We start from the raw sequence: 18,816 nt of genomic DNA on the forward strand, positions 1-18,816 counted from the left end.
AAAGAGAAAGTATACAAGCATGGGGGGAGAAAAGAAAGAGGGAGACAGAGGATCTAAAACAGGCTCTGGTGACATCAGGGCTCAAACCCATGAACTGTGAGATCATGACCTGGGCCAAAGTCAAACGCCACACACCACAAGGAAGATTTGCTCATCAAGTAGCTGTTTATCTTCCAGATAATGTTGTTTTCACAGTTCCTACGATTAGGACCACAAAGCTTCCATCCTGCCTCATCCCTCATTCTAAAGTTAAATGATTAAAATTCCCAAAGGCTGCATGAGTATTCCAAAGAAACTGAACGACCATGTTTGAGAGATACTGAGGGAGGTATGCTTCAACTTTCCAATGTTTTTTCCTCCAAAAGGCATCTGAAAGCTCAGAAGCCAAGTTAGGACTTTGAGAACAAAAATGATTTTGTCTGTCAGCTACTTCCTATAAACGCATCCAGTGGGAAGTATGCCAGTCACTCTGTGGGACTGGAGGACAGAGGACTTTCTCCACCTAGTTTCTCTGTTTCATCTGTGTCTCTAAGCTTCCTCAGCAGGGCTGCTTCACCTTGGCTGCAGCGACTGACTTCCATTTCCACACCTGCAGAACCAGCCTTTTCTACCCCTTAAGGACAGCACGAGCCACCCAGAACAGCGCTCCCTTCCCAGAGGCTAGGACTCAGCTCCCCAGGGGCCTCCTCCAAACATCCAAGTTCTAATAAAGCCAACTACCTGTTTGCTGCAGTCACTGTCCCCATGAAAGCTTTGTGTTGTTTTTCTCTTTTCAGAGAGCCAATCCCTAACATTTTTATGTTAAATTCCTTCCATTAAAACAGTATAGTTTCTGTCACATGGCTGTGTTCTTACTGATATACCTGTATGTTGTTTAGATGTTGATATCACTGCTCTGAAGTATCAAAAGGTACTACTCTTACCTGAACTCTTTAATTAGAATACGTAACATAGTTTCAGGTGCAGAAAGATGCTTAATGAAAATGAGTTCACAGTAACACAGACATTCTTGGACCTGAGGCATCAATAATAAAACAGTAAAACCGTGGATTGCAAGTATCTTATTCTGTGAGTGTTCCAGAAGATGAGCAAACATTGCTAATAAATTTTAACTTGATAAACAAGGAATGTCTTGCAATACAAACAGTACATGACACCGAATATCACAGGATCACAACGGAGCCAGTGGTTCTTGAAATTCGCTTTGATATACAAGTGCTTTGGATGACAAGCATGTTTCCAGAGCGAATTATGCTTGCAAGCCAAGGTTTTACCGTAATTCCTAAAATGAGGCTTGCGTGTCTGTTAAGGTAATTCCTGATACAGCTAAGCAACACATCATGAAGTTGAAAACAGGTACCTTCTGCCCATTTATGGTCACAGAACTAAGTTTTCTATCCTGGGAGGAAGGGTTCCAGGGACTCCATTCCAAAGTAAGTCCTCTAATCCACAGAGAATGCTATCCAGTAGAATGGAAACTGAAATTGAGCCTTTAACCCATGAACCTATTTCTGACACTTACCCCTCAAAGATGATGGAAGAAGAAAGAGAAGAAAATAGACTTCACTCTATCCTAGGCCTGCTCTGAATGCAACAGTAACCCTTTTAAATCTCAAAGTAGCAAAATGAGACAGATATAATTATTATCTGCATTTTTACATATAATGGAAATTTGAGTGACTTACTCGTGGTAAAACAGTGAGTGAAGCATTTGGGACCCTACATACTTGCTGGCCAATTGTTCACCCCCAATAATGTGTTCAATAATCCAGCCCAATGTTGACACTAACTCTGGAGTTACCACGGAGCCTGTAGGTGTAAGGGTCTCAGTCCCACAGGACGTCCCCCCACTTCAGATGCCAGCTGAGAGTCTCAGAGGCCACCCACAATTTTTGCATGATTTAGCTGTAAATTCTGGCTTTCCCACAACCCATCCTTAGGTTTGATGATTTGCTAAAAGAACTCACACAACCCACAGAAAAGTGTTATGCTTATGAGTACCATTTTCTTATAAAGGATACAACTCAGAAACGGCCAAACGGGAGAGACGCATAGAGCAAGGTTCAGCTTCAGGATGGAGGATGCAGACCCTCCATGTCCCATCCCTAAGGAGCAGGTGCATCACCTTCCCAGCACATCATGTGGGGACCTCTGCCAAGACTCAGTGTCCTGAGTCTGATGGGGAGTTGATCACATAGGCATGATTGATTAATCCACTGACTTGTGACTGGCTCTCCTCCAGCCCCTCACCCCTCTTCAGAGGTAGGGGATAAGGCAGAAAGTTTGGTCTAATCACATACTTATCTTTCTGGTAGGGCCAGCCCCTCCCTTAAAACTACACAAGGACCCACAGTAAGTTACATTAGCATAAACCCAGGTATGGTTGAAAGGGGTTTTTAATGAACAACAAAAGACACTCTTCTTAGGAAATCTGAAATGTTTTTGAAGTTCTGTGCCAAACACTAGAGATAAAGACTAAATATTTTTATTATACCACAGACCCTGACTACAGAAGGTTCCTCTTACACACTACAAGGTCTTGAAATAAAGAGGACCAGAAGGTATGAGAGGGGGCAAATCCAACCACAGGGAAGTAAAGAGCATCCCTATGGGACCCAACCTATACCTGCCTAGAGCATGAGAGATACACCTGGGACAAACTAGCACAGGTGCCAGAAACAGAGGGGAAGAAGAGACAGTCATCCATCCGTGGACTTCCAGGCCATGAGGCTCCAGTGAGTAGCATGTCACAATGTTCCTACTGAAGAAAATGTCAACACCTGAGCTGAGAGGCTTGGAGTAAATCCTAGGAGCTCAAAGGTCTCCAAGAAATAAATCTCTCACCCCTTTAGGCAGGGATTCACAGCTGTCTGTGGCTCGACTCCAACAATCCAGAAGACTCAAGGGCCTTGGTTGTTTCCATCCTGATGCTCAGCTCCCACTGGGCACGGACTGGCAAGAAATCTGTAATCCATTCTTTCTCCAGAGGTCCTGGCAGACCTGAGGTCTCAAGTGCCCACCTCGTGCTCAGGAGGTTTACACTCTGTGGCCACTCTGTTGCTCCAATTAGAAAGGTAACTAGGGGGCGCCTGGGGGGGGGGCTCAGTCAGCTGAGCATCCGACTTTAGCTCAAGTCATGACCTCATGGTTTGTGAGTTCGACCCTCATGTCAGGCTCTAGACTGACAGTTCAGAACATGGAGCCTGCTTCAGATTCTGTGTCTCCATCTCTCTCTGCCTCTCTCTCTGTCTCAAAAATGAATAAACATTAAAAAAAATTAAAGGTGAATGGAATTTGCAGAGAGGGAGGCTGAGGATACATATTGGGGCTGCCAACTTCCTGGATTTCCTCCCCTCCTCCCCCAGCTCCACCTGCCTGGGCTCTTCATGCCAGACTTGCAAGGCACCACCCTCTCCTCTCTTGAGATTATATTTTTTAAGTAAGCTCTACGTCCAACATGGGGCTTGAACTCATGTCCCCAAGATCAAGAGTTGCATGCTCTCCTGACCAAACAGACAGGAACCCCTAGATTGTAATTTTTAATGGTGAAAATAATAAAGTAGCGTCTCTTTAAAAAAAATAATAATAAAATGATACAATCAACTCCCACACTGACACTTTGTGCTGTTCTCAATTATTAGCAATTTTTTGCACTTGACAGATTTTTTTTTAATTTTTTAAATGTTTTTATTTATTTTGAAGGAGATAGAGAGAGCATGTGCGGGGAGGGGGGGTACAGAGAGACAGGGAGACACAGAATTCAAAGCAGGCTCCAGACTCTAAGCTGTCAGAACAGAGCCTGATGCAGGGCTTGAACTCACGAACCATGAGATCATGACCTGAGCTGAAGTCGGATGCTTAACTGACTGAGCCATGCAGGCACCCCAGAATTCTTTTTTAATTTTCAGAAATACATTAGCTGTATTGCTTTGTTTCAAATTTTTATTTAAATTCCATTTAGTTAACATACAGTGTATTATTATTTGCAGGAATAGAATTTAGTGATTCATCACTTACATATAACACCCAGTGCTCGTCCCAACATGTGTCTTCCTTAAGGTCCTTCATTCATATAGCCCATCCCCTGGCCACCTACCCTTCAGCAATCCTCAGTTTACTCTGCATTTAAGAGTCTCTTACAGTTTGAAGAAGTAGTGTTTTATAGAAGAACTTGAACTGGAAGAAAAATGGAGCAAGCTACCACCATCACTGCTGACATGTAGATTCTAGGAAGGTGAACTTCTATTAGAGTAAGAGGCAGGAGGGGCGCCTGGGTGGCGCAGTCGGTTAGGCGTCCGACTTCAGCCAGGTCACGATCTCGCGGTCCGTGAGTTCGAGCCCCGTGTCAGGCTCTGGGCTGATGGCTCAGAGCCCGGAGCCTGTTTCCGATTCTGTGTCTCCCTCTCTCTCTGCCCCTCCCCCGTTCATGCTCTGTCTCTCTCTCTGTCCCAAAAATAAATAAAAACGTTGAAAAAAAAATTTAGAGTAAGAGGCAGGAGAGCCAGGCCAGGTGTGGCCAGTGAGACCCACTCTCAGTGCAGGCACTGGACGCATGGAGTGTTCAGCTTCACTCTGGGATCAAACCACCACATGTCTGAGCATAATAACTGGGGGAACAGGCCTACTTGGACAGCCCTGACTTTATGCAAACTCCTAGTCTCTTTTACCCTCACCTGCTCTTCCTACACTTGATGTCAATTCTACTTCTGATCGCCCAGGTAATGAGGTTACTTTCTTGACCTCCTATTTGGTTTATTGGTTTATTCACACCCATTCACCAGGGTATTTCTATTTTTGCAACAATATCACCACGGTATTTTTTCTGGTTTTCTTGAAACGTAACTGACATATAACATTCATTGTATAACTTTAAGGTATATAACATAACAATTTAATATATGTATATATTCCAAAATTATTACAATAAGAATAATTAATAAGCAACACCACACATATTTATAATGTTTCCTTATGATGAGAACTTTTAAGATCTACTCTTAACCACTTTCATATATGCAATACAGTATCATTAACTGTAGTCCCCATATTGTATATTACATCCCTCAAACTGATCTATCTATACATGCAAGTTTGCACCTTGTGATCACTAGATTTTAATGGGTATGGCCTCATAAAAGTTGTAACATCTGGTATGGAAAATCTCCTTGGGTGTTTTTCCCTTTAAAGTGTCTCTACTTGGGGGTGACTGGGTGGTTCAGTTGGTTAGGCATCCAATTTCAGCTCAGGTCATAATCTTGTGATTTCTGAGTTTGAGCCCCACCTCAAGCTCTCTGCTGCCAGCTCAGAGCCGGGAGCCAGCTTTGGATTCTGTGTCTCCATTACCTCTTCCCCTCCCCTACTTGCACTCTGTCCCTATCTCAAAAAATGAACATTAAAAAAAATTTTAAAGTGTCTCTACCTGAATCCTTTCACATGTGTATGTATTTTAAAACATCAAGTTGTAAAAGGGAACCAGTTCACATCATGGAACTTGCTTGCACCGTGCAAACACCCAATACTGTGCTTCTGTGGATCCATCCCTCCAATGGGTCTGCCTCCCTCCCAGTGCTGAAGGGCACCTCCCGCAATGGACCACAGAAAGCAGAGAGCGGAGCCTGCCCCTCCCACCCTGTGCACCTTGCAGACCCACCCTGGTTAACATGCCAGATCCCATCAAAGCAGCACCACAAGAGTGGCAGTCTGCAAGTAGTCCAGACAGGGTCCACACCACCCCACAGTGAGTCCTGCCCCTGGGAGAGGGGAAGATAAGGTACACACCAGTCTGACAGTGGCCCCAACAGTGGGCTGGGGAGAGACATCAGGTCTGACTGCAGCCCCGCTCCCCAGCACAAGTTACTCCAGACAGCATGGGGGAAGAGCCCTGCAGTTCCCCGCCACTCCAGAGACTATCCAAAATAAAGAAATGGAAGAATTCTCCTCAAAAGAAACTCCAGGAAGTAGCGACAGCTAACGAACTGATCGAAACAATTTAACCAATGTAAAAGAAAATGAATTTAAAATAATAGTCATAAAATTAATCACTAGGTTTGAAAAAAGTATAGAAGACAGCAGAGAATCTATTACTACAGAGATCAAGGGACTAAGAAACAGTCAGGAGGAGCTAAAATATGCTACAAATGAGCTGCAAAATAAAATGGAGGCAACCACAGCTTGGATTGAAGAGGCAGAAGAGAGTATAGGTGAATTAGAAGATAAAATTATGGAAAAAGAAGAAGCTGAGAAAAAGAGAGATAAAAAAATCCAGGAGTATGAGGGGAGAATTAGAGAACTAAGTGACAATATTAAACGAAATAATATATGCATAATTGGGATTCCAGAGGAGGAAGAAGGAGGGAAAGGTGCTGAAGGTGTACTTGAAGAAATCATAGCTGAGAACTTCCCTGATCTGGGGAAGGAAAAAGGCATTGAAATCCAAGAAGTACAGAGAACTCCCTTCAGATGTAACTTGAATCGATCTTCTACACGACATGTCACAGTGAAACTGGCAAAATAAAAGGATAAAGAGAAAATTCAGAGAGCCGCTAGGGATAAACATGCTCTAACATAAAAAGAGAGACCGATAAGACTAGTGACAGATCTATCTACTGAAACTTGGCAGGCCAGAAAGGAATAGCAGGAAATCTTCAATGTGATGAACAGAAAAAAATATGCAACCAAGGTCCTTTATCCAGCAAGTCTGTCATTCAAAATAGGACAGATAAAGGTCTTCCCAAACAAACAAAAACTGAAGGAATTCATCACCACTAAACCAGCCCTACAAGAGATCCTAAGGGGGATCCTGTGAGACAAAGTACAAGAGACATCACTGCAAGCATGAAACCTACATACATCACAAGGACTCTAAACCCATATCTTTCTATAATAACATTGAATGTAAATGCATTAAAAGTTCCAACCAAAAGACATAGCGTATCCGAATGGATAAAAAAATAAGACCCATCTATTTTCTGTCTACAAGAGACTCATTTTAGACCTGAGGAAACCTTCAGATTCAAAGTGAGGGGATGGAGAACTATCTATCATGCTACTGAAAGTCAAAAGAAAGCTGGAGTAGCCATAGTTATATCAGACAAACTAGACTTTATATTAAAGGTTGTAACAAGAGATGAAGAAGGGCATTATAGAATAATCACAGGGTCTAGCCATCAGGAAGAGCTAACAATTATAAACGTCTATGTGCCAAACACAGGAGCCCCCAAATATATAAAACAATTAATCACAAACATGAGTAACCTTATTGATAAGAATGCAGTAATTGCAGGGGACTTTAATACCCCACTTACAACAATGGATAGATCGTCTAGAAACACAATCAATAAAGACACAAGGGCCCTGAATGATGCATTGGATCAGATGGAGTTGACAGACATATTTAGAACTCTGCATCCCAAAGCAACAGAATATACTTTCTTCTCAAGTGCACATGGAACCTTCTCCAGGATAGATCACATACTGGGTCACAAAACAGCCCTTCATAAGTATGCAACAATTGAGATCATACCATGCACACATTCAGACCAAAATGCTATGAAGCTTGAAAAATAACCACAGGAAAAAGTCTGGAAAACCTCCAAAAGCATGGAAGTTAAAGAACACCCTACTAGAGAATGAGTGGGTCAACCAGGCAATTAGAGAAGAAATTCAGAAATATATGGAAACAAATGAAAATAAAAATACAACAATCCAAATGCTGTGGGATGCAGCAAAGTCAGTCCTGAGAGGAAAATACATTGCAATCCAGGCCTATCTCAAGAAACAAGAAAAATCCCAAATACAAAATCTAACAGCACACCTAAAGGAAATAAAAGCAGAACAGGAAAGACATCCCAAATCCACCAGAAGAAGAGAAATAGTAAAGATCAGAGCAGAAGTAAACACTATACAATCTAAAAAAAACTGTAGAGTAGATCAACGAAACCAAGAGTTGTTTTTTGAAAAAATAAACAAAATGGATAACCCTCTAGCCAGGCTTCTCAAAAAGAAAAGGGAGATGACCCAAATAGATAAAATCATGAATGAAAATGGAATTATTGCAACCAATCCCTCAGAGATACAAACAATTATCAGGGGATACTATAAAAAATTATATGCCAACAAACTGGACATCCTGGAAGAAACGGACACATTCCGAAACACCCGCACACTCCCAAAACTCAATCAGGAGGAAATATAAAGCTTGAACAGACCCATAACTAGCATAGAAATTGAATCAGTTATCAAAAATGTCCCAACAAATAAGAGTCCAGGATCAGATGGCTTCCCAGGGGAATTCTACCAGACATTTAAAGCAGAAATAATACCTATCCTTCTCAAGCTATTCCAAAAAATAGAGGGGAAGGAATAATTTCAGACGCATTCTATGAAGCCAGCATCACCTTGATTCTCAAACCAGACAGAGACCCAATAAAAAAAGAGAACTAAAGGGCAATATCCCTGATGAATATACATGCAAAATTCTCAATAAGATACTAGCAAATAAAATTCAACAGCATATAAAAAGAATTATTCACCATGATAAAATGGGATTCATTCCTGGGATGCAGGGCTGCCTTAACATTTGCAAAGCAATCAATGTGATACATCACATTAATAAAAGAAAGGATAAGAACCGTATGATCCTGTCAATTGATGCAGACAAAGCATTTGACAAAATTCAGCATCTTTTCTTAATAAAACCCCTCGAGAACGTCGGCATAGAAGGAACATACTTAAACTTAATAAAAGCCATTTATGAAAAGCCCACAGTTAATATCATCCTCCATGGGGAAAAACTGAGAGCTTTCCCCCTGAGATCAGGAACACGACAGGGATGTCCACTCTCACCGCTGTTGTTTAGCATAGTGTTGGAAGCACTAGCATCAGCAATCAGACAAGAAAAGGAAATCAATGGCATTAAAATTGACAAAGAAGTCAAGCTTTCGCTTTTTGCAGATGACATGATAGTATACATGGAAAACCTGATAGACTCCACCAAAGCCTGATAGAACTGATACATGAATTCAGCAAAGTTGCACGATACAAAATCTATGTACAGAAATCAGTTCCATTCTTATACACTAATAATGAAGCAACAGAAAGACAAATAAAGAAACTGACCCCATTCACAATTGTACCAAGAAGCATAAAATACCTAGGAATAAATCTAACCAAAGATGTAAAAGATCTGTATGCTGAAAACTATAGGAAGCTTAGGAAGGAAACTGAAGAAGATACAAAGAAATGGAAAAACATCCCATGCTCATGGATTGGAAGAATAAATAATGTCAAAATGTCAATACTACCCAAAGCTATCTACACATTCAATGCAATCCCAATCAAAATTGCACCAGCATTCTTCTAAAAGCTAGAACAAGCAATCCTAAAATTTGTATGGAACCACAAAAAGCCCCAAATAGCCAAAGTAATTTTGAAGAAGAAGACCAAAGCAGGAGGAATCACAATCCCAGACTTCAGCCTCTACTCCAAAGCTGTAATCATCAAGACAGCATGGTATTGGCACAAAAACAGACACATAGACCAATGGAATAGAATAGAAACCCCAGAACTAGACCCACAAAAGGATGGCCAACTAATCTTTGACAAAGCAGGAAAGAACATCCAATGGAAAAAAGACAGTCTCTTTAACAAATGGTGCTGGGAGAACTGGACAGCAACATGCAGAAGGTTGAAACTAGACCACTTTCTTACACCATTCACAAAAACAAACTCAAAATGGATCAAGGACCTGAATGTGAGACAGGAAACCATCAGAACCCTAGAGGATAAAGCAGTAAAAAACCTATCTGACCTCAGCCACAGCAATTTCTTACATGACACATCCCCAAAGGCAAGGGAATTAAAAGCAAAAATGAACTATTGGGACCTCATGAAGATAAAAAGCTTCTGCACTCCAAAAGAAACAATCAACAAAACTGAAAGGCAACTAACAGAATCAGAAAAGATATTTGCAAATGACATATCAAACAAAGGGCTAGTATCCAAAATCTATAAATAGCTCACCAAACTCCACACCTGAAAAACAAATAATCCAGTGAAGAAATGGGCAGAATACATGAATAGACCCTTCTGTAAAGAAGACATCCAGATGGCCAACAGGCACATGAAAAGATGCTCAATGTCGCTCCTCATCAGGGAAATACAAATCAAAACCACACTCAGATGTCACCTCACGCCAGTCAGAGTGGCTAAAATGAACAAAACAGGAGACTATAGATGCTGGCGAGGATGCAGAGAAACGGGAACCCTCTTGCACTGTTGGTTGGAATGCAAACTGGTGCAGCCACTCTGGAAAACAGTGTGGAGGTTCCTCAAAAAATTAAAAATAGACCTACCCTATGACCCAGCAATAGCACTGCTAGGAATTTACCCAAGGGATACAGGAGTACTGATGCATAGGGGTACTTGTACCCCAATGTTTATAGCAGCACTCTCAACAATAGCCAAATTATGGAAAGAGCCTAAATGTCCGTCAACTGACGAATGGATAAAGAAATTGTGGTTTATATACACAATGGAATACTACGTGGCAATGAGAAAGAATGAAATATGGCCTCTTGTAGCAACATGGAAGAAACTGGAGAGTGTTATGCTAAGTGAAATAAGTCATACAGAGAAAGACAGATACCAAATGTTTTCAGTCTTATGTGGATCCTGAGAAACTTAACAGAAGTCCATGGGGGAGGTGAAGGAAAAAAAAGGGATTAGAGTGGGAGAGAGCCAAAGCATAAGAGACTCTTAAAAACTGAGAACAAACTGAGGGTTGATGGGGAGTGGGAGGGAGGGGAGGGTGGGTGATGGGTATTGAAGAGGGCATCTTTTGGGATGAGCACTGGGTGTTGTATGGAAACCAATTTGACAATAAATTTCATATATTAATAAGTAAATAAATAAATAAATAAAACAGAGTCACTAGGTAAAAAAATAAAAAAATAATAAATAAATAAAAGGCAAAGTGATATTCTCAATTGCTAACAGACCTGAGATAAAACTTATAAAATAGTTTTATCTTTTTAAAAACACAGTGTTGCCCCACTAACATAATGTGGTTTTTGGTTGTTATCCTTTTTTTTTTTTTTTTGTCTTTGTGCTGATAAGGAGAAGATTGTAAAAACCCAAGGATTAATTTGTTCGCCTTAATGATTTCAAGTCTTCCATTTTCTCTCCACCTTTAGAAAAAACAATTAAGTAACTGATTAATTTACAAAATCTATATATTTCAGTTTCCATGTGACCTTAAGAACACACATAAAACCATGACAGTGACTATTTCAGGGACATACTACATATACAACTTAGTATTACAAATTTTCTTCTATAAGCACATATAAAATTTAGAATAAATAACCTATGGGGAGCCTGAGTGACTCAGTCAGTTAAGCATCTGACTCTTGGTTTAGGCTCAGGTCATGATCTCATGGTTCATGGGACTGAGACCACATTGGGCTCTGCACTGACAGTGCAGAACTTGCATGGAGTTCTTTCCCTCTATCTCTCTGCCCCTCCCCCACTCTGTCTTTCTCAAAGATACATGAATAAACATTAAAAAAAAAGAATAGGTAACATATTTTAAAAAATCCTTTCCTCTGGATCTCAAAGTCTTTTCTGAGCATCTTTGTCTTTTGTCCATGAGGAAAAAAAACCACTGCATTCTGAATCCAAACAGCTCATCAGAGGAAAGCATGAGAATGGGAACCAGACTGAGCAGAAGACTTCAAAGACCAATAGGATTTATTGAGCCTTCCATTGACAGAATTAGATTATGAACAAAAAAAGTCTAATTTAGGCAGACTGAAAGACAGGAGAGAAATCCTTCGTGGTGTGCCCCCATGGGTCCGCCATCTCTAATGGCTCAGAGCAGTTGCAGGTAAGTGCTGAGGTGACTGAGAACTCACCACAGAAGACATTCAGATGAAAGGCTAATTTCCATCTGAGATGAGGTCCCAGTGCCCTTATTAGTCTTAGCAAGCTGAGTCTTTCTGGGATAGGCAGGACATTTCCAGGGCACTGGTTACTGTGATCTCTCCATGATTCTGTGCACCAAGATGTTAATAAAAGCAGGTCTTTAAATCTAAGCCCTTTTCAACAACTATGGTATTCTGGAGGTAAGTCATTTACCCCACTGATCAAGTTGTAATCAAGCCTGGACTGAGAAACCATACCATAAAATCCTATGAAAAAAGGCAGTGGGAACCTCACGGATGTCTTTGGGAATGGATATGACTGAGAGACTGAGAGGGAAAGGAATATATTCCAAGCACAAACTCAAAAGAGACTGAGATTAGTGTGTGTGTTCTCCCTAGTCAATGGTTCTCTGGAATTTCAGAAACTTCAGAAATCCACATCTTCAGATAAGGGTAGAGTACTTTGGTATTTGCATTGAGTTTCCAATGCCAGGCACTCGCCACAGTGGCTCAACATCTAGCTGAGCCATTTGTAAGAGAATATAGATAACTGTCACATGCGAATGAAAATGGGATTAGGCATGAAATTAGATAAATACAACTGAAAAAGTAAGATTCATTTATTTCATTAATAGTTAATATCAATTTAATTAATATACTAATTTAATTAATATATTACTGATTTTAAATATTAGCAAAAACAGAAAAAAACTTCAGCAGGAATGCATTGGTGATACAAACTGAAAATTGTTGACAATTCAAGTATTTAGGTGCAGATGGGGAGAGAAATGTTAACTGTATTAAATGATTATGTAGCAGCCGAAAGAATATTTTCCTAAATTCCAGGTTGCTGGTGTAAAACTAATTTCTGTAAAACCTTGCAGGTAGCAGATGCCATGATGTTCGGATCATCAGAATTGCTGGAGGCAGTGGGGGGGATGTGGGAGCCAATGTATGTGCATGTGGACAGGCCCAATGAGGTCAGCAAAGGAAAACCAGGGAACTGTCAGAAATTAGAGAACAACCAAAGATCTCTGTGCAGGGTGCAATGGGGGACCTAGTTTTATCATGAATTCATAATATCCAACACAGAAACACTTCTTAGTCCCCCAGAATGTGCACAAAGTCCAGGTGACACATTGTTCTTTCCTCAGTGGGTACTCCTTTTGTTGTTACTCTGCTCTGTTTTAGATTTGTCTGTCTTGCCCAAATGTATGCCTAGATTCTCCAGTGTTCATCACCATCTGTAACCACAACTTTCTTTAGGCTCTGTCTGGTGTTTTACATGAATTATCAAGACTGGACAGGTAAGACAGATGGGTCAGGAAAGGCAAGTGTAGGGACCAGTCTCCTGAGGAGGAACCACAGAGCCATTGCCTTGGGGTATTGGCAGAGTTGAGGTCCAGAGCACAGACTGTGGGACCACACAGTGCTGGTTGCATAGGAAGGACTTGCAATGAATGGAGAGAGTGTCCGTAGCCTACTCTAACACAGCTTGCACAAACAACATCAGTAGCATAAATTCCAGTAGGGATAATATCTCATATGAGCACAGATTGTCACACAGGGTCACACAACACCAAAGGAAGTGACATAGTCAGCAGTGTTTTATAAGCAGTTTGAAAATGTCCCTGGGACACTTTTGATATTTAATCACACAAGAAGTCGAGATGTGTAGACATGTATTATTAGGAAAAACCACAGCCAACTTATGGAGTGAGGGCCAAATGAGACAAATATGTATGCTAAATTAATATGCTTTAAGTTCAACTGGTCTAGGCTTTTCCAGATGTGGGAAGAGAGCTGCTAAGTGGCTGTTTGTTTCTGCCCTCTATCACAAAAAGGAGAACACTGAGCATGCAACGTCATAAAATATATCATTAGCTCTCAAATGTATGGTGGTTTCATCAGTGATCAATGAAAATATCACTTAATGACACATTAGATGTCAAATTCTGCTCTAGAAAAAGGCAGATGTGACTCAGGATAAGTACAGAAGTGGACTTTTGGGTTTTTTTTTTCCAGAGAGAAAACATAAATTTCAACCTAAAACAACTTAAGCAGAAACTCAACTTGATTCTAAAAACAAAAGGGTAGAAAAATCAAACGATGCTAGTGTCAAAAGAATAACAAAGATAGGTGGGGTTTTGTCCAGTTTATTAAGATATAATTGATATAAATCACAGTATAAATTTTAACTGTACAGCATAATGGTTTGACTCACATATATTATGAAATCATTATGTCCCTTACTGAGATAGATACAATTAAAAGCAAAAAAAGAAAAAGAAAAAAAAATGTTTTCCTTTTGATGAGAACCCTTAGGGTCTACTCTCTTAGCAAAGTTCATATACATTATACAGCAGTGTTATCTATAGGCATCATTTATATATTACATCCTTTATTTACTTATTTTATAACTGGAAGTGGGTAACTTTTGACCACCTTCCTGCAGTTCACCTTACCCCCTACCACAAACCTGTTGTAATCACAAATCTGATCCCTCCCCCCCCGATTCTGCTTTTAATTAATTCTGAAACAGAGAGTGTCATAGAAATCTGAACACTAAAATTACGCTAGATTTTTTGTGTGTATTATGCACAAGATTATTTTGAGTTCTAATTTCCTCATTTACATGGGGGTGTAACAATAAAGCTCAAGAACTAGATTTTAAGGAAATTCATTTCCAGCTCTAGGTCTCCACTCCAAATAACATGATTTCAATACTGCTTTTTATCTTTTTTAAATTTTCTTAATGTTTAGTTATTTTTGACAGAGAGAGACAGAGCATGAGTTCGGGAGGGGCAGAGAGAGAGGGAGACACAGAATCTGAAACAGGCTCCAGGCTCAGAGCTGTCAGCACAGAGCCTGACGCGGGGTTCCAACTCAGGGACAGTGAGATCATGACCTGAGCCAAAGTCAGACGCTCAACCAACTGAGCCAACCAGGAGCCCCTCAATACTGCTTTTTAAAAAATAAAAGTGCATATTTAAAAAAACTTCCTTTTCAAATTTAAATCTTGTACTTTGAACAGTATATCACTAAGGCAATCATTTCCTTTAACATGAAATGACATATCCTACATTCGTAGGGTAATTCTATTTTTAATTTGGGGGGAAACCTCCATACTATTTTCCAGAGTGGCTGCACCAGTCTGCATTCCACCAACAGTGCAAAACATTTCCCCTTTCTCTGCACCCTCACTACCATTTATAGTTTCCTGAGTTGTTAATTTGAGCCATTCTGACAGCGGTGAGATGGTATCTCATTGTGGTTTTGATTTCTATTTCCCTGACGATGAGTGATGTTGAGCATCTTTTTATGTCTCTATTAGCCATCTCTATGTATTCTTTGGAAAAGTATCTATTCATGTCTTTTGTCCCTTTCTTCACTGGATTATTTGTTTTTTAGGTGTTGAGTTTGATAAGTTCTTTATAGATTAAGGATATTAACCCGTTATCTAATATTTCATTTGCAAATATCTTTTCCCATTCTGTCAGTTGCCTTTTAGTTTTGTTGATTGTTTATTTTGCTGTATTGCAGCATTATTTATAATAGCCAACATATTGGAGAAATCCAAATGTCCATTGATAAGTGAATGGGTAAGAAAGATGTTATACTTATACAATAGAATATCATCCCGTCATCTTAAAAAGATGAGATAGTGCCATTTGTGACAACATGGATGGACCTAGAGTGTGTTATGCTAAGTGAAATAAGTCAGACTGAGAAAGACAAATACCAATGATTTCATTCATGTATGGAATATAAAAAGGAAAAAAAAAGAAAAAATAAACAAAAAGCAGAATCAGATATATATGTACACAGAACAAGCTGATGGATGCTAAAAGGGAAGAGGGTGGGAGGATAGGTAAAATGGGTAAAAGAGAGTGGAAAATACAGGCTTCCAGTTATGGAATGAAGAAGTCATGAACATAAAAAGCACAGGGAACATAGTCAATGATATTGTAATAGTGATGTATGGAGACAGATAGTGGTTACAATTGTTCTGAGCATTGCATAATGTATAAACCTGTTGAATTATTCTGTTGTACACCTGAAACTAATGTGACTATACTCAACAATGTCAATGATACTCAGACTTTTTAAGGAGTTTTCATCATTAACAGATACTTAATTTCTTCAAGTATTTATTCCACATTTATTGAAATAATAATATACTTTTTTTCTTTTATTGTATTTATGTTGTATGTATTAATTGAGTTGCATATATTGAACCATCCTTGCATCCCAAGGATAAGTCCCACATTGATCGTGGGGCATGATGCTTTTAATGGGCTGCTGAATTCAGTGTGCTAGCATTTTACTGAGAATGTTTGCACCTATATTCATCAGGGATATTGGTCTGCAGTTTTCTTTTCTGCTGGTGTCCTTATCTGGATTTTGTATTAAGGTAATACTGCCCTTTTTAAATGAGTTTGGTAGTGTTCCTTCCTCTGATTTTTTTGGAAGAGTTTGAGGTTTGGTGTTATTTCTTTTAAATATTTGGTAAAATTCACCAGTGAAGACATCTGGTCCTAGGCTTTTCTTTATTGGGAGGTTTTTTTTATTACTGATTCAGTCTGTATAATAGTAATTGATCTATTCAGATTTTCTATGTCTTCCTGATTCAGTTTTGGTAGTTTGTATGTTTCTCAAATTTTTCTCCATTATATCTAGGCTGTGCAGTTTGTTGCCATAAGTTGTTCATAGTGGCAAAGGTTAGTTTTATCTTTTTAAGTTGATTTATTTATTTTGAAAGAGAGCATGAGCAGAGGACAGGCAGAGGGAGAAGGAAAGAGAAAGAATCCCAAGAAGGCTCCATGCTCAGTGCAGAGCCCTACACAGGGCTCAATCTCCTGAAACTGTGAGATCATGACCTAAGCCAAAATCAATAGACACTTAACCAACTGAACCACTCAGGCACACTGGCAAGGGTTAGTTTAAAAGAATGACCTACCACAATCTCATGTTCTAGGAGTTTGCTAGAATCATCCACCTTTGAAGAAATTAACAGATGAAAATGTCCAAAAAGGGACAGAGATGAAAGAACAGCCAGTAAAAGTTTACAGAAAATATTAATAGAGAAAGGGTGACGTTCTAAAATCAAATATCACCTTTCTCTACCTCTTTTAGGTGGTGTTCTAACTGATGTGTTGTTCCTTGTAGATTCAGGTGGGCGCTGGATAGACATGCTAATGGCACTGTCCCAGATGGCTTCATTCTCTTGGGCTTCTCGGATAACCCTAGGCTAGAAATGACCCTATTTATGGCAGTTTCTGTCTTTTACACAGTCACACTAGTTGGCAACACCACCATCATACTCCTGTCTCACCTGGACCCCCACCTCCACACCCCCATGTACTTCTTCCTCACCCACCTCTCCATCCTGGACCTCTGCTTTACCACCAGCTGCATCCCTCAGATGCTCGTGAATTTCTGGAGTTCGGACAAGACCATCAGCTATTTGGGGTGTGCAGTCCAGCTCTACATCTTCCTGGGACTCGGAGCTTCAGAATGTGTTCTGCTGCTGGTCATGGCCTTCGACCGCTACGTGGCAGTGTGCCGGCCCCTGCACTATGCAGTAATCATGCACCCACCCCTGTGTCACAAGTTGGCTTTCCTGGTCTGGGTAAGTGGGGTTTTTGGCACATTGGTGCAGTCTCCCACTACCATGAAACTCTCCTTTTGCCATCACCACCAGGTTGACGACTTTGTCTGTGAGGTCCCTGCACTGATCCGCCTGGCTTGTGGAGACACACATGTCAATGAGCTTCAGATCTCAGTGATTGGTGCCATCTTCCTGCTGGGGCCCCTCCTGCTCATCCTTGTCTCCTATGGCCGTATCACCCAGGCAGTGCTGGCCATCCAGTCCCAGAATGGAAGGATTAAGGCCTTCCATACCTGCTCCTCCCACCTGGCTGTTGTTTTTCTCTTCTACTGCAGTGTCACCGCTGTCTATATCCAACCCCGGAGTCATTTTTCCCAGAAGGGAGGGAAATTTCTAACTCTCTTCTACACTGTGGTGACCCCCACTCTCAACCCCCTCATCTATACTTTAAGGAACAAGGACATGAAGCGAGCTTTCAGGAGACTCCTAGGGAAAGACAGAATGTCCAGTGAAGAGTGAGGAGGGGCTCAGACTCAAGGGGAAGTCAGCTTTTGTCCAGTTCATTTGCTGATTTGCATGCATGAGGACTCTCAATCATCAACTCTAAAGAAGATAGGGGCCAATTGCGTGCTTTGTACAGACAGTGGACTAATGAAAAGTAAACGTGATGCAGCTGGCAATGTTATTCTTAAACTTAAATGTAGGAGAAACATTGCTCTGAGTCAAGCTACCATCAGGAAGTAGACACCATTTTCATTATTATAAAAAGACAGCATGGGGTACTGGGTGGCTCAGTCAGTTAAGCATCTGACTTCAGCTCACGTCATAACCTCGTGGGTTCAAGCCCTGAGTTGGGATCTGTGCTGACAGCTCAGAGCTTGGAGCCTGCTTCAGATTCTGTGTCTCCCTCTCTCTCTGCTCCTCTCTGTCTCTGTCTCTCTCAAAAATAAACAAACTTAAAAATGTTTAGTAAAAATAAATAAAAAATAAAAATAAAAAAAGAGCATTTGCTACAAGGAATTATTAGCTAGATAGATATTAAAGGAGACAAAGTGCACAAAGGAGCAGCCTCTAGCACTAGGAGAACACAAGGAAAGAACAGGAATGTTTTAAACGGATGGCCTAGAGAAGAGACCCCTGGGAGCATAAATTTTCTGACCTCCTACTTGTGAGTCAGGGGTATTGCTAGCTGGGCTGATGTCACTGAGGAAATGCTGGTTTTGCTCACCACCCAGTGGAGAATGCTGATTCAACCACTTTTACCTAATCTACTGCAGATTAAAC

General features: G+C 40.5%; 1 protein-coding gene across 1 annotated transcript in view; it reads left to right on the forward strand.

Annotated features, from left to right (window-relative positions):
• LOC115513824 (olfactory receptor 2H2-like) overlaps positions 1 to 18,051 on the forward strand; it is a 32,140-nt gene extending 14,089 nt beyond the window's left edge. Inside the window, exons 2-3 of the mRNA XM_032593723.1 lie at positions 12,806 to 12,873; positions 17,091 to 18,051. Of these exons, the coding sequence (XP_032449614.1) occupies positions 12,806 to 12,873; positions 17,091 to 18,051 (1,029 nt within the window). The remainder of the gene's footprint in view (positions 1 to 12,805; positions 12,874 to 17,090) is intronic.
• The last annotated feature ends 765 nt before the right edge of the window (positions 18,052 to 18,816 follow it).

Source organism: Lynx canadensis, chromosome A1, assembly GCF_007474595.2.
Source record: "Lynx canadensis isolate LIC74 chromosome A1, mLynCan4.pri.v2, whole genome shotgun sequence".
Classification (NCBI taxonomy): domain Eukaryota; kingdom Metazoa; phylum Chordata; class Mammalia; order Carnivora; family Felidae; genus Lynx; species Lynx canadensis.